Raw genomic sequence first — 16944 nt, forward strand, 5'->3', positions numbered from 1 at the left:
TAAGCATACTTGCCGGTAAGATCTTAATTTAAATTGGATAAGTATTCCCAGAAAGTCAAAACTGTTAGCACAGTTCTAGCACTATATGGCACAGCTGTACAAAGCTGAACAGTTTGCATGTATATAGAACACATTCCTGAGGTGGTGCCTGAGCTAGCTATGTTGGTGCTGGCCAGTATGAATGGGTGGTGTGAAAATCAGTATGTGTTCACAGCAGAAGGTCACCAGGAATCCACAAGAAAAGGGAAAGTCACTGTTAGGATGACAATGGGAAGAGAAGGAGCAAGCTCCTCTGCCTGGAAAGCAGGTTCCCATTTTTGAATGCAGAAACTGGAACTCTTTTCTGGTGTTTGTTTCTTTGTACGTAGGAAGCATAGCCCTGCAGATATTCTTGAAAAATAATCAGATCAAGTCAGACACCATGCTGCTACCTCTCATGAAGATCTTATTTTGATTGATTTGCTGGTCACTTAGGATCCAGTGGCAATAGTTGCTTTCACAACTACTGTGAATACCTCCTTGAAGCTCTTGATTTAGCTCAGATCACATTGTGAGCTTCACCTTGGAAATGTGGCATCTTATGGTTGTTCCTCAGTTACTTCCTTCCCCCTTGGCAACAGCTTTCCAAAGTGCCTCTGTATGGGCACATGGGACTCCGAGCTCAACACATCATTGTCATCTTTCCTTCCATTTTGTTGCTATGCTGCTCTGTTGTGCTGAACTAGGCACTACCATTTCCTCTTTGCAGGGGTTTGGGGTGGCAAGTGTGAGCCTCAGGAAGCAAGTTCTGATTTAAAAATAGTGTATCATACTAATCCATTGAGAACACCACTGAAATAAGTGAAGCTAACATACCGTTTTTATAAAGAAAGCGACATTTTTTTCAGGGTACACAGCAGAAATGAACTGGTTTTGTTTTCCTAGAATTTAAATATTCAGGTGACACTCCTTTACCATTAAAAACAAAACAAAAAACCTACCCAACCACCCCACATCACCAAGTATTCTTATTCAATGTTTTCTTACTCACTGTACAGACAAGACTACATACTCTGGGAGACCTGCCCAGGAAGATTGGGTAATCAGTTTAAAAATGACAGACTGACAGTTTTAGTAAAAAAAAAAAACCAAAACAAAACAAAAACGCCTGAACAAATACATATCATTACACTGAGGTGGTACATCATACCCTGATGTACTGGAACTAATTACAACCATTTGATGTTGTGACATGGCTGTTTGAGAGTTCATATAATGTGTGTTTCCAATAAAGCATCACATTACTGTGTGTTGATGGCATTAAGGAGTTAACACTAGGGAGTTAACACTGTTCATCCTACCATGTGTATAACATTTCAATAGCTGGAGGGTCAGTGCTGACTACTTTCTGGGATCTCCTGAGAACAGAAGAAAGGAATACTCCCCAGCAGAATTCAGACTCTTGAAGAAATCCAGATGGCTGCCAAATCAGAAGTGTCACTAGGGTATTCTCCCTAAAAATTCTCTCTTGAGCTGAGATACAATTTCTGTTATGAAAATATATTTAAAAATAGCTTGAGAGTTGGTTTCTCAAACTAACTCTAGGATTGAGATTGTTGTAGATGTGCTTGAAAGGAAGTAGTTCACACCTGTGGCGGCATTTCTTTGAAGGTCTCTTTATTTAGAGAACATTTTGACACAGATCTCTGACATCTCTCAGCTTCAGGGAGCTGAGGAATTTTTCTTGAAGAATGTTTGGAATAGAAAAATCAACTTGACTGTCAATGTAATACTGTTACATAGTTAAATAATACAATGTGGTTATGCATAGCAACCAACAACCCCACCCCCACCCCCAAACTCTGTTGTGTGGAATGCAGAATTTGTCACGCTCTTGCAGATTGTAAACTTGCAGAAATGCACATAAATGTGAGAATTAGCTTGATGTTCTGACCGAGTAGAGAAGATGGGCCAGAGGGTAAGTAAAGCTTCTACTTATGTAATGGCATGTTCAAAGAAGACCATAAACAGTGAAGGTTAGTGGAGAGAGGAAAGTCCACAGGCTTTATTCACATTTTAAATTAGGATAATTTAAGTCATCACTTGAAACAATTGGTACTTGTTAGTTTCAGCTGGCCCAGCTGCTGAACTTAGCCCAACATTTGGGTTAGTAAATTAGGATTATGGAGTTTAGAACATTAAAAAAGGGAGTTATGCTAATGTGGATTTTATTTCCATGGCTGCATGTATCTGGGTGGCACAGTAATACAAAAAACGTTTCAGAGTAGACTGCTGGCTGAAACAGAGTGTATCAGTAGAGAACTGAACTCATCCTACAGCTTTCCAGTGGCCTCCATGGTTTGAGTTGATGATTTTGGTTCAGCTCACAGAAGGCAGCTGTAAGCACTGTTAGCACTGGCCTTTTAAACCTTAAAGGTAAGTCTGAGAAAAGAACAAAGAAACTTGTGATTTAAATTTTACTGCAAGAGTTTTCCATTTGTTGCAAATGGAGAACATGACAACCCTCTGTCTCCTCAGCACTTTCCTATGGTTAACCTGTAAATACAGCTCTGCATTCCCAAGTGCTGGTCACCCCCCATCTTGTTTGGGTGAAAATGATGTGCCAAGGTGCTTAACAACCGATGCTACCCAAGAAAGGTTGTGTTGACCTCATGTACCATTTTTGGTGTCCCTCCATGGGCAGTACTACAGGGCAGCAGCATTTCGATTTGGATCAGCTAGAGGATGTGAAACAAAGCCGTTCTCTGTGAGAACGGCTGCAGCTCTCCTATGTGGTAACAGTCATTGTTCAGTGAGTATTACAGAGAATCTGCTGTAGGTATTATATGATGCATTCAGTTAGAATTCACAAAACATGTCAGGAGAGCAGCTGGAACATGCTCTTTATGTATTACCTTCTTTAATCTCTTTTCTCTTGTTTGGAATGGCAGAGTGGTACTGTGACTCCAAAATCTCTTCCATCCTCTAAGGAGATTGAGTCGATGAGAGGACAAGGAGGATCAAGGAGACGAAGGAAGAGCTAATCTCAGCTGGCAGGTAATTTATCCAATGCAACTCTGTGCCTTTCTGAGCCCAGACAGTAATCACACAAAGTGACTGCCATAAGTAAGGTTGTCACTTAATTTTCCTGAAGATAAAGGCTCTTTCTCAGTCCTTTACTACTGCTCTGAGACTGTGGTTCCTGGCCAAGATGCCCAGCATCCTGCATGAACTGTCCATTGCTGTGGGTAATGTTGCTTTTCAGACTGTCAGTGATAGCACTGTGACTACCACACACTCCCCAGCAGGAGCTTTGCAGCTGAGCTGGCCAAGGTGGCTTTTGGCCAAGAATAAGCATAGGCCAGTGGCCAGGATCTGCTGTCAGACTCTGACTCTCTGCACTGTGCCCTGAGGAGACCCATTTATAATCTTTACTTTTCAGCCCTTAATTTTCTTCCTGTGTTTCTCCATCTGATTGTCATAAATTCTGAACACTCATAAGCAAGTTCCCGTAAGGAGGGAAAACAGAAGCTGCATTTTGGAGGTTTAACACTTGAGCACTGAAGATAGCTCCCAACCCCTGTTCTGAGAAGCCACTATTGGAAATCTAGTGTCTAATCTTTCTGCCTTAGTTTCTTCGTGTGTGACATTGGGATAATATTATTTACTAGCCTACTGGGAAGGTTTCAGTGATTGAGTGATTACTTTTTGTTAAGTGCTAAATTTCATTAGAACTTGTAAAAATATCCTCCAGTTTGCTACAAGATCTCTGTGGATTTTAGTAACCAGGTGCTATCCTCACATAAAAGCTGAGAGGAGAATAAAACCTCTGTGAAAGCAGACTATCTTCCTGTTTACCACCTTATTAGAGAGCACAAGAAGCGTGCAAAAACTGGTGCTTGCTTTTTTCCATTTAGATAAAGAGCTTACCCTGGTTCCTGCCACAGCTTTACAGTCTGTTTTTGACACTTGTATGACATGTGCTGATCTTACATTTGCAAAAATAACATTGAAAACTGATGCTGATATATCTGATGGTATTGATGTCAAAATTTTCTTTGTGAAAAAGAATTCGGAAAAGTATTTCTTGCTGTTGTGAACCAAGAGACTTAGGACCTCATAATTACCGCGCTTAAGAAGGTGGTGTCTGAATTCTCAATGACTGCTCCAAGGAAAGGTATGATATAGCTGAGAGTTCTGACACACTGATTTTTGCATTTCTGAAACTACGTAGTATGAGCTCTGCATCAGGAGCAGTGTAGGAGAGGCTTGAGCTCTGCTTTTAAAGTGCCTATAAATGCAGCATTTGATTAAGTGTACAGTAGGCATGTATATAAAAGTGAAAACAATAAAATCCTGATGTAAATTCATCAGGCATTAAAAAAACCCAACAGAACAGAAGGAGGTTGAAAGACAGCAAGGGCACAAATTGCTTCTCATGGCCTGTGCCACTGACAAGTCACTACGTCTCTGAGTGGAAATTTCCATGCACATTAACTATCATGAACCCTGTTAGTGTGCATGATTTTGTGTCTCATGAAGAAATTTAAGCAATGGCAAATCAGAAGCAGCTTTCTCAAGGTATATCTTGGAACCCACAATGAAAATAAGATGGCAAATCTATTTAAAGGAAATTCAATCTTTTAAAAATGTTTAGCTGAGAGGAAGACCACAGGGACAATGACAAACTTCAGGTGGCTTTAGTCTGTAGTTTCTAGGACATTCTGAAAAAATGCCCAAATCAACAATGGGAGGAAAATCTCTGTAAGATCACAACATAGTGAACAGTGGAAGAAACACTAGACACTGTAACAGGAGAGGCCAAAGCACAAAAATATTTTTAGAATGTCAAGTATTAGAATTTTCAAAAGCATCCAACCCCTTTCTGATAAATTCCCTACACAGGATGTCTCTTTGGATCAACAGCTGGAGGGTGAATGAACCTTTAAGAAGCTCCAGACCTCCAGATCAGAAAAAAAAGTACATCTGTCTGGTGCTAGGATTTGGACAGAATGGGAGGCAGAGCCTCCCTCTGGGTTAAGTTATCTTTTGACAGTTTGGTTTAGCTGTTCTTATTAATACATCTCTGCCTTATTTCCAAGAGTCTACCACAAATAGTCACTTCAGAAACAGGACAGGATTGGCAAATTTCAGAAACTGAAAATGTAGTCTTTACAGCTGTATATTTTGTATAGCCTTCCTGGTTAGACCTTATATTTTTTCCTTCATTGGATGATATTTACCCTCAACTTCTGTGTATGAAAGAAACAGTCCCATTTATTCTCCATCATTTAAGTGCAGCCAACTATTCATGCACTGTGGGAAGGTCTCCCTTCATAGTTTTCAGTAGATGTGCAAAGCTACTTTCAGCTCAGTTGAGAAGCTGAAATTATAGCTGAAGTTTGTGGCACTGTGTGGGCATGGGATCTGATCTTCCTGATGTAATCTTGATTGGGAAGGCTATGACTGTGGGGTCTTTTGTGGTGGTGATGATGGCTACAGAGACACATTGGGAGGGCTGGACCGAGCTTTAGTGCATTGATGTGTTTAGACAGTTTCAGTCTGCTCCTGTGTGATACAAGGAACTCCACCACAGCTTTCTTCCAAAGGATGGGATCCCACATGCTGAGCACAGAAACATTCACAAAGGTGCAGGAAGGCACATGTCCTTGGAGTCAAGTATTCCTCTTGGACAGGTATGAACACCCCCTTGACTCTGCAGGTTCTTCCTGGTGTTTGCAGAGCAGCAGAAGGTCACACCATGATGCCAAGTAGCCTAGAGCACCGCAGTGAGGTGGGGAATGGAAAGTTACTGCAGGGGGCTGTACCATGTAGGTGTCTGCAGACCTTACAAGGCTCAGCAGTAGCAGCAGAAGGCAGGCCTTCGACAGTGTTGGCTGGCAAGGAGGGAACATTTGGACTTTAGGATCCTGATGGGCCTGGAGTTTATTTCTTGCCTCTGTGTGAAGTGCTTCACATCAAGTACTACCCACTGCCCTTGGTTAGAGGTGGCTTTGATGCTGGACACCTGATAACCTCTGGTCTAAACTGTCTCTCTCCTAATGTTGAGCTTTTCCACTAATAGGGACAGCGCAGAAAAATCTTTGCTTTCTCTGAAACTAAGGAACATAGGAAAACCCTATGAAAATAATGAGAGAAAAATTCCACTTTTAAAATACAAAGACAAATAATATATACTTTCAATACTTCTGTCTTCTTCTAAATCATTATTACAATGCAGATGCAGAGTAACAGGTCTGATGGCTCGTGATGATAGTATGATCAGATGAGCTCTTATAGACCTATTAGAATTGTTTGAAATGTTGCTATGCTTTTATGTCCTGAAGTGGTAACTGTGATGCTTCTGGTGTTTTGTAGTGGAAAAATATATGGATTGTGCAGACTCCTCTTTGCTGATGGTAAAAGAATGCAGTGTATTTCGGGTGAAGAGTCAGAGTTCTCCACCTATGGCAGTGGCAGGGGTGTTTAAAATGCTTTATTAGGGCTGAATTTTAGAGGATATAGCTTCCTCTTTAGGTATTTATACAAGAAAATTAGCCTGCTCATCAGACACTCTGCTCATCAATAGAATAGCCTTTGAAAGATCCTCATAATACTGGATGATCCTTTGTTTTACATATGAACATTTTTCTTTGTTTTAAATAATGGACTAGTGTTAACCTCCTGCAGAGTTTACTGGAAGAGTGGACCACTCCATTTGGTATCAATGTGTAAGTAAATGGTCCTCTGGAATAAAGGCTGCATCATTTTTAAAAGCATTTTCAAATTCTGTTCATAAGAATTGTATATAGAATGTAGATCATGTTCCAGTGAGGAAGTATATTGTGTTTTGGTCAGAAAACGTATCCTGTATTATGTATCTTTTCTTAGCTCTCTGTGCCAAGCCAAACTCCCCAGACACCTAAGTACTGCAACACTCTGAGTTAACACTCAACTAGTGCCACAGAATAATGTGCCAGAGATATTTAATCACTAGACAGAGTAAAAAAAAATCTCTGTCATGACCTACTGACCAGACATTTCTTGGCAATTGCTAATCTACTGTGCTAGCCTTTTATTGTCTCTCCTGCCATTATCTTCCAGGAAGGGTCAGAGCAAGAGGTTAGTGTAGCTGAAGTAGGTATTGGTTCATTTGTTATCTTTCATGCAGTAAGCTGCAGTCAACAGTCTGCTCTCCTCTGAAGGTGAAAGACTTCAACTTAATTTGACTTGTTTATTTACCATAGAATTTGGCTATCAAACCCCAAAGATAAGAATAGTTCCTTGTGGGAACATTTCTGAGAATAATTTTTAGTGGTTTCTATGAGCACTAATTTTTAAAAGATATATATTTGGTAGATTGTGAACTACTTCTTTATTGACAGTCTACAGAATAAACACATTAGAAAAGTGACCTGGATCTTAGTTCAGATTACCATGTATTTAAGACTGTCTCTGTTCAGGTAAGTACTGTATTCTATGCTTACTTTTGAACAGGCAATTAGATTTGCATTCCTTTCCTGAAAAAGTCTGTTTGCTGGGTTGGAGACCCAAGGAAAAAAACATTCCTTCCTAGAAAAAGATAAGGAAAAAAGAGGGAAATGATAGGAAAAAAATCAGCTAGCAGACGTCTCCTGTCACACAAACTGATTGTATACAGGAGGCAGTGGTAATGTGTGTTTCTAGCTTCAAGTGACTGCACCTGAAATTCTGCATTTTTGAGTGAAATTAATATGAAAGACAGTGTTATCTTTGTTCAAAAATTGTTCATTATTCAGCTTTGTCTGCCCATGCTGCGTTAATAAAGCACGGCTGAATAGGAAAACCAGAAAGCTGACTACTTCCTTTCTGGGAATGGAAGTGTCTAGCCTAAGGCATGGGAGAATGTCTCTCCCTTTCTCTCTTGCTGTAATACTGGAAACATTTGAAATTTGTTCAAGCCTCTATGGGAAGCCAACACAGACTGCTCCTGTATCTTTGTGTCCAGCATGGAACTGCAGCTGGCAAAGAAATGGGTGCCACCACAGCTTTTATATGATTGCCATTAGGGAGCCCATGACTCTCCCAGTCCCTGGACAGGCAGGGGAACACAAGAGATGAGAGAGATTCACCCCGTCTCTCAAAGCCAATAATAGCAATGGGGATTCCCTTCTACTCAGGAAAAACATGGAGTTGCAGCACATGATTTGCCTCTTTTGAGGAGTCCCAGTTGATAGCAAAAAGCTTGGTTTTCTTACCAACTCAAAATGGCTAGAGTGCCGATGGAGTTACAAACATTTGACCTCACTGGGATTTCCTTGCTGTGACATTTGGTCTTCTCTTCCTTCCACACACTATACCCACTCCCAAGCAGTGTGTTAAACTAGAGATAATTAATCTCTGCCAGAGTGGTTACTTTGGGCTCTCACTCTGCGAAGACAAACCTCATTCTCCTCATGTCTACACTGACACAGTTAACATAGAAGTTATTTGCTGCTGGCCAGAGCCATATGAACTAGTTTTTCCTTCTCCTCTGTGCAGTCTGCACCAAAACCATCTGCTCTGTACCATTTGATAGTGGCTTAACGTCTGCACTGAAGCTTGAATATTTCTAGGAACTGACTTATGAACCACTTGCCTCTTGTGTGAGGCCACAGAGAGAGGTACAAAAGGGCTGGAGTCAGAACAGAGAATTTGGGGGTTGCAACTGGTGGAGTTCCAGGGCAGACAAGCTTAGGGGCTCTGGAGAGCAGAGCAGCTCAGGCAGTGAGTCCAGGGACCAAAAGCCAGTCTGATACATTGTAGGACGGACTCCGGACTTTTCAGTGAGGCTGGACGAGGCAGGACTGGTCAGGTGCAAAGACAGAACATGACAGAATTGATTTTTCCTTTAACAGAGCATGCTTCTGTCATGCCATGTTTCTTCTGTCTAGCCTCGGGGACTAGGTTGCCTATCAGGCTGTCCTGGTTTCAGCTGGGAGAGAGTTAACTGTCTTCCTAGTAGCTGGTATGGTGCTATGTTTTGAGTTCAGTATGAGAAGATTGTTGATAACACTGATGTTTTCAGTCGTTGCTAAGTAGTGTTTAGACTAAAGTCAAGGATTTTTCAGCTTCTCGTGGCCAGCCAGTGGGAAAGCTGGAGGGGCACAAGAAGTTGGCACAGGACACAGCCAGAGCACCTGACCCAAACTGGCCAACGGGATATTCCATACCATGGGACGTCACATCTAGTATAGGAACTGGGGGGAGTGGGGGTGGGGGATCGCCGCTTGGGGACTAGCTGGGTGTCGATCGACAGGTGGTGAGCAATTGAACTGCACATCATTTGTACATTCCAATCCTTTTATTATTGCTGTTGTCATTTTATTAGTGTTATCATTATCGTTATTAGTTTCTTCTTTTCTGTTCTGTTAAACCATTCTTATCTCAACCCATGAGTTTTACTTATTTTCCCAATTTTCTCCCCCACCCCACTGGGTGGGGGGGAGTGAGTGAGCAGCTGTGTGGTACTTAGTTGCTGGCTGGGGTTAAACCACAACACAGGCCCAAGCACATGAACTTTTTACTTTCACAGATTTCAGCAAGAAGCTAGAGGTTTACATCGCTTGTTGAATTTGAGCTTTATACCCTGACATTTGGATTAGATGTTTAAAAATAAAATATCCTTTTATTTGTGTGCAAAAGTTCCCTCTTCACTGTGTTGCATCAGAGCAGCTGTTGTTGTGCTCTTGCTTTTTTCTTTCTGGGACTGCCTGTCTGCGACAGCCACCAGCCGTCCTTCTATTTACAGTCATTACCACAAGGAAATTGGAAACTGCAGCTACTGGGACATGATTACCTTCTCTTTCACGTCAGGTTTGTCTTTTACTGTGACACAGCAAAAGAAATGTTTGTACAGCTAATAAAACATTTAGAGATAAACAGAAATGCCACGTCCTGGTTGAATGAACTGCTGATGTAGAGCTACTGTAAGACAGGTTTATTAGCAATGGTGTTACAGAAGGGGTGACAAAAGGGGACTATCCCCCCTCCCCCCCGCCAACAGTAATGGCTACAGCCCCTCTGTAATCAGAAGCAGAAAAGCCTCTAGAATAACAGCAGCAAGATTTAGATAAGAATCCTGAAGCAAGCAGAGGCTGGTGTCTTTGTCGGCCTCTAGGAAAGGACAGTCTTGTGAAATGTTTAGTCAAAGACTTATAGCACTTGCCAAGGCTCTTGACTGAACAGCACTCTAGTTAGATTTCCTTCTTCAGTTCAGTGATCAAAGTGATGAAATAATGCCTAATAACTCAGGACCATGCAGTCCTTGTTTTATGAAAATTATAATACACAATTACATTTTTGTCACTGAGGAACACGAAGAATTAAATGAAAGACATAAATCTGTCAGTGCAATGAACAGTTTTGAACAGTGTGTGCTATAGCCCTGTCTGTCCCACAGAGATTAGTGTTTCATTGTATTTTTTTAGCTTGTTGAATTCACAAACCCCACAAGCTTACAATGGAGAAAATATGTGAAAAACAAAGAGCCAAACCCCCTCATTTGCTAAAACTGCCTTTTATTCTGAGCTTATTGTTTTAATCTTAAAAAGGTGTTTTTGATGGCACACAGCCTCAGAATCAGCACCTTTGCATTTACAAACTACAGAGAATCCCTGTCAATTTATGTTTCCCTTATTCCGCCTTTTAAATCACACAGGAAATCTTACTCTTTGTTCCTGTTTTCTGGCTTAACAGCACATTGCTGCAACAAGACTGCACAGTATGAGGATTCCATTCACAAAATAGATTTACAGCACTGTGAAATACTGATTTAGTTACTTCATCATAAATGAAAACTATAATGAAAATGCCTATATAAATGCACAGTGCAGCTTTTGTGATGTGCTACCCTTTCTTGTTTTTTGTTCATTTACCCTCCAGTTCACAAGAGCATCATTAGTGCAAAATTAATGAGATTTTACTGTACAGTTACCTTGTAACAAGCTCTTAGATATATTTCAACTGAGTGAGGCCAGTGTAATGAGTTAATTTTCAGTGTCTGGTTTGGTGAGAGATTTCTCAAGCTCTTCTGCAGGGTTAGATTTCTTCTGGCTTGGGATAGCAGGTAGGACACAGCTTGGTTTCAGAGGCTCTCCTGATAGACCAGGCAAGAGAGAATAGAGCAAATGACTCTGAGAATGTCCCCTTTTCTGGGATCTGGAGGTTGGGGCTGGTGGTAGAGTAACTGCACCAGTCCTTAGGGAATTTAAAGGCAGTGACTTAAACTTCTTAGCACCCTGAGATGGTAGCTGGACTGGAGGAAAAAGAAAAAGAGAGAGAGTGCACAGAAAGTGAAAAGCATGACTTTTTTACAAATGAATTTGCTGCTTTCTTTGAACTGTTGTTTGTTTGTCTTGTGTTGTGCGTACTCAAACCTGCATTTGAAAAATTTGATCAAAATATGAGTAAAAATACTACTAAAGCCTGGCAGGGCTAATATTCAGCTGAAGAAAACAACTCCAGTGTTAAGTGATTTACTTTGTGTTTAGTGATCAATAAGACTTGATAAGTTCAAAGGTTTACTTTTGATAAACAGAGAATCTGTAGTTTGTCTGAAGGAGACTTGGTCTGTTTGGAGAGATTTCCACAAGACACTTTTTCATCAAAAAACACAGGCTGCCTGAAACAGAAATGTTCCATGGGAATATATTATTTTTAACAAAACCTTTGTGGGAGGATGCTGTATTAACCAGGCTAAATACTGATCAAAATCTTAGGAAGGTGAAATGGAAGAATGTGGGACACTGTCTGGGTTGTTCTAGGCACAGTCAGTCATGAAGATAGGTCCACACGTGCTCTGGAAGTCACAAGCCACAAAAGTATCCCACTAAGACCAACAGTGAAATACAAGAGCCACAGCTGTTGTGTGTCTCGTGTGTCAGCAGTCTTGTAAGAAACTGTGGAGTTAGATCACCCTTAATCTCCACCTCACACTCAGCAGTGTAACATTGTTTGTGCTTTATAGTTAATATAGTTTTATATCTTCTCTAAATCGAAATGCTCAAGCTCCTTCAGTCACGCAACTCACTAACTAATTTCCTGATTTTTTAAAAGGAGAATTCAAAACCTTAATTGTAGACCTGTTTTTTTTCTGCCTTGGAATTTGTTGTGAATTGCATTAGTTTCTTTTAATTTAAATCTTCATTTTATTCACAAGTTCTTTTTATACAAATAGTTCATTCTTCTGTTTAATCATATGAAGTGTTCTCTATTGGAGATAAAACCATCTCTGTTTTGGCTAGACAGTCTTCCCTGCAATTTTTCACATTAATTTTTCCTTGGTTGCATTCTCATTTCATCTGTGATTTCCTTCTATCTGCATCTGTTGTGATGAATATATGGGCGGCTATTAATGTTTTCCTCTGAGATGTTCTAGTTTGAGTTTCATCTTACTAGTCATGGCAGCCTCCAGAAGGTTATTTGGATTCTCTGTCTATTTCCCTGGCTTCATCCTTTAAAACTAACCAAAAATGCTTCCTAGTGGTCAGGTATTAACCATTCTTTGAGCCAACTGCTTCTCCGCAGATTGGTATCATGCTTATGTCCTGGTTCTTTACATGCGGGAAGAATCCTGCTGTAAAGCGCTCTGCTCAAAAGGTGACCATCTCAGCCTGTCATTATCATTCCATTTCCTGGTGAACTCCAATGAAAACCTGAGTGTTCATGTTTGCATTTTTCCTGGCAGCCCCTTTGGGTATTGCCTTTCCATAACCTCTGACAGAAATTTTCATGGTGCAGGTTCAGGGAAACGCTGCAGACATGAGGAAAGGAGAAGAGTATTGTCTCTTAACACAATGAAAATTTTATGTAGTTCCAGAGAAACATCTGAAGTTAATCTAGATTTGGACCATTTTAACAGAGGATAAACTGATAAATGAACTATTTTTTATTAGGCATAATAGACCACATAATCAGCTGGTATGAACTGAGTAACTACTGCAGTCAATGCACCTGTGACAATCTGCAATTTAGAAGTCAATTCTGATCCTAAAAAAAATTCCCAAACCAAACTAAACGTTCAGCACACTTGAGGAACTCATAGGTAGAATAGTGGATGGAGTTTCTTGAGGGCTGTAGAATAAAAAGACAGGAAAAGAGGACTTGAGGAGTTTCAAGTCAGTTAACCTAACCTAAAAAATCCTAAATACCTAAAATCCTGCCCACAGTTGGTGTTTCTCAGAAGTGAATCTTTGAATCTATGAAGTCTGCCTTCTCACTGCTCATCAAGCAACATCAAAAAGAACATCTGGGACACTGGTGGAGTGGATGTAGAAGTGAGAAATTATGTAGTTTTAATAAGGAAGGATTATTAACTTTGTCAGAGATTTTCATAAAAAAATAAGATAGATCCATTACTGTAATGTGGACACACACCTGATGAAAAAAAGGCACGCAAGGTGTAATTTCCCAGAGAACAGGTTTACAATGCAAAATGACCTTGATATATTGGAGAAACAGTAAGAAATTCAGGTAGCAAAACTCAGCAAAAGCAAATGCAAACTACTACACTTAGGGAAAACAAACAAAGAAATCCCAAACCACCAAAAGTCCAAAGGTAAGATGGGCAATAACTGGCTAGGGGAGTAACAGTCCTGCAGGTAACTGGGGACACAGACTGTGCCCAAGTCAGAAATACATTGAAGAAGTTCAAGCAGAAACCCTGCAGCTTCTGTGCCTCAGCAAAGCAGAAGAACACCAGTGTTGCCATTGAAGCCCTTCTGTGTCTGTAGATTTACATAGTACATAATTAATAAGTCAGAAATTTACCCTGTTGAAAACAAATGTTACCTCTCTAATGTCTGCAGTGGGCATGGAAAGAGCTTTGCATCTATGTATTTTTCTACTATATACATTTGCAAAAGAGGCTGAAGTTCTCCTTGCCATATTCCCCTGTACCATATGCCATATACTTATTTCATCATTCTTTATTTATCAGGAGCAGTAATTCTCTAAAATTCCCCAGGTATCTATTTGGGGCAAAGCAGAATCTTTATAGAGAGGATTTAAAAAATGGGTAGGTTTTTTTTTTTTTCTCATGCTAATTACAGTACAATTCAAGTTGTGATGACCTGAGCAGGCAGTGTTTACTAGAGCTGCGTGGCCTTTGGCAAAGTAGTGTAATTCATAGGTAATATTCAAGGTTTGTTCATGTTCAGAAGTTCAGGAAATCACTTAGTTCTCCTTTCCATGAAAAAAAATAATACAATTAATACTTGTCTTTAGTTCATATTGAATATGTGTGAATCAGGCAGGGCTAAATACAATTAATGGCCCATTTGTTTTCTGGCACATGATAGAATGCCTTGAGTTCATTGAAATTTTGGTGTGTAAACCAAATGCATATTGAGAGGCTCAGTTGTTTCCCTCTTTAAACATAGGCATATGTTCATGCATTCAAAGTTTACACCTGTGTAAAGTATCTCCAGAACACTTCATGCACTAGATAAGCCCTTAATGATGGGTTTAAGTAGGGCAAAAGCAGTGCAGTTTAACTTCACCCCCATGACCAGGTAGCCATCACAAACCCATGCTCATTCAAAGAAGTAAAAAAACAGCATCCAAACATCAATGCTTTCCACCTAGTCCTACATACTGTACCCAGTTTAGGGTATTTGATAAGGATATCAGCACTGGTACATGGATGGCTTTGAAATAATACATATAATGACTGGTATTAGTATATGTATTGAAACACATGAGCCTGGACCCAGCACTGGGGTGTGTGAGAGACAGAACCCTTAAGGCTGGTTGCAAAACATCCAGAAGCTACATACAGCAAAAGCACCAGTAATTATTCACATTCAGAGGGCAAAGTCAGCTACCAAAGACCTAGTGATACAGTAAGCGCTACTAATTCGGGGAGCCTTTTCCACTCAGCAGTGACTCTCAAGTGGCTGCTATTAAAAACTGCAGAGGCAAGAATAAGGCTGTTCAGGGAGGCATTGCCCAAGGAGTATGTACTCCAGCAGAAAGGATGGCTCTTAGACTCTTCCTTTTGCAAGCAGTGGACGACGGTGGCCCTCTGCATAGAGGAGGGTGCTTTGTGGAATCTTTTGCTGTTAACTTGGGAAAGAAGAAACTTCAAATCATGGTGAATAACAGCAAAAACAACCACTGATGCCCAGAAAATATTGTTAAATGACCTGCAGAATAGATTTTGTTTTCCCCCAACAAGTAATAACCTCACTATGGCTTCAGACCTTCTAAGCCACATGAAGAATGAGAGCAGCAGTTCTCTAGAAGTCCCATATTTGTCTCGAAATTTCTTCTGGCATTGTGTGAGCAGTGTGTGATAGTTGTAAGCCTGTTTTCCAGGGGTCCTTGGGCGAGTCGCGTGATGAGATAGAAAGAGTATGCTGGGAGAGGAGCAGCAGCATGCAGAATAACAGGGATGCCAGGCTGTGCTGAGGCTACTCAAGAAGCCATGTGAGGGACCTCTTTGGCCCTGGGAATATCTGGAGGGTGGGAGTGTATAAACTATGGTATAAAGTCACTCAAGTACTCTTTTCCTAGGCTGCTGTTTCATTCCTATTATCCCCTTTCTAACTTGTATTTTTAAATGTTTTTGCTTAGAGATTAAAGCATCTCTTCCTTTTTTTCATTGCCCTTCCTTTTTTGGGGGAGATGTTTCTTCTTTCTGTTAATCTCTGAGTAGTTTCAGTTCTCTTTCTAATTTATGCTTATTTTATTGTTCTAGCTCTCTGGTTGCCTTTTTTTTTTTTTTTTCCCCCACTGGCTTTGTTGCCTGTTTTTAACACACATTTTATGTAATGAAAATATTAGAGAAACACAAATGTTTATATTCAAACTTCACTGGTGGAGCCATTTGCCTGAATAAAGGCTGTGTCAAGAACAGTAATATTTTTAGGGCTGGATGGAGAATGAGTGAAATCTTGGCTCTGAAACAGTTATTTGGAAAGTTCCAGGTCAAACGTGTCATTTTTGTTAACAAAGAAGAAATGTAATCTGTTTTGCAAATAACTTTGCTTTTCTGTTATTGGCTTGAACTGATGTTCAAGCAGTAATGGCACCTGGATAAATGTGCTGTGTTAGTTAATTAAACCATGATTATTAACTGTGATAATTGTATCTTATTTGTAAAACACAGGTTTTGGCATAAGACTAGAATTAAAATTCTGGCTGTATGTAGGAATTACTGCAAGAACACCAGTGATTATGAAATAATTTTCTTTAGGATTTTGCTTACAATTATGTTTTAACTAGAAGACACAAAGAACATTAGTAGAAAGCTTAAAAATAGAAGACTTGGAGCTGGGTTTTTGAAAGCAGTTAGATTATTTTCTTCTGAGCAGACAGAGAATACCACCTAGTATTCCACATATCTCTACTTTTCTTCTTCCTCTCTTACTGTGCAGCAGCAGTGCAGGATTCTGTATTTCCCCTCCCCAATCTGATGTTCCCTATAAAGCTACCTCTGCTGTTTCGGTTTTAGTAATATTGTTATAGCTGCAGAATTGCTTCTGAAACTCAGATCATAAGAGGCAATGAATCTTAAATTTAGCTCTGAAATGTGAATGCTTTAGGACCTGGCTGATCTGCAGGGTGACAAACAGTAAACTGCAATCCTCATCCAAAATACACTGGGTGATATGCACTTAGTGGAGCACAAGAATGTGAGGCCAGGACACTGCTGGGAGCAGGGCTAGTGTTTGTATGTGAAGAACACCCCAGTTCCTGGCTGGACGCAGCCTGGGACACTCACTAAGTCTTGACACTGCCGGGGCTGTGGGAATTGCATAAAGCTTTCTCTGCTTTTCAGGACCTTGCTTCTTACTGTCTCGGGAATGAGGACCTGTCTGAAACTGCAGAGGGAAAACAGGCTGCTGCTCTCTCAATCCCTTTATTTTAGCTCCTGTGTTATAGAAGCTACCGAAACCAGTTGCTGTTAGAATGAGAGAAATGAATGATTCCCATCCTCATGTA

General features: G+C 40.4%; 1 protein-coding gene and 1 long non-coding RNA gene across 10 annotated transcripts in view; one reads left to right on the forward strand and one right to left on the reverse strand.

Annotated features, from left to right (window-relative positions):
• The window catches only part of LOC104315939 (uncharacterized), a 47418-nt gene that overhangs the window by 20225 nt on the left and 10249 nt on the right, over window positions 1–16944 (forward strand). The window contains exons 3-5 of one of the 3 annotated variants that reach the window (XR_011323397.1): window positions 2931–3036; window positions 5589–5675; window positions 6358–6491. This is a non-coding gene — a long non-coding RNA (uncharacterized lncRNA). Of the gene's footprint in view, window positions 1–2930; window positions 3037–5588; window positions 5676–6357; window positions 6492–7364; window positions 7443–16944 lie in introns of those variants that run through there. The other 2 variants (XR_011323396.1, XR_011323395.1) reach the window with 2 other exon arrangements.
• ANKRD55 (ankyrin repeat domain 55) overlaps window positions 1636–16944 on the reverse strand; it is a 56346-nt gene continuing 41037 nt past the window's right edge. For 5 of the 7 annotated variants that reach the window (XM_069777285.1, XM_069777281.1, XM_009916101.2 and 2 more), the window contains one exon: window positions 10501–11254. In XM_069777285.1, coding sequence (XP_069633386.1) covers window positions 10986–11254 — 269 coding nt within the window. In that variant the 3' untranslated portion in view covers window positions 10501–10985. Of the gene's footprint in view, window positions 2422–10500; window positions 13072–16944 lie in introns of those variants that run through there. The other 2 variants (XM_069777284.1, XM_069777286.1) reach the window with 2 other exon arrangements.

The sequence above is a fragment of the Haliaeetus albicilla genome, chromosome Z (assembly GCF_947461875.1).
Source record: "Haliaeetus albicilla chromosome Z, bHalAlb1.1, whole genome shotgun sequence".
NCBI classification, from domain to species: Eukaryota; Metazoa; Chordata; class Aves; order Accipitriformes; family Accipitridae; genus Haliaeetus; species Haliaeetus albicilla.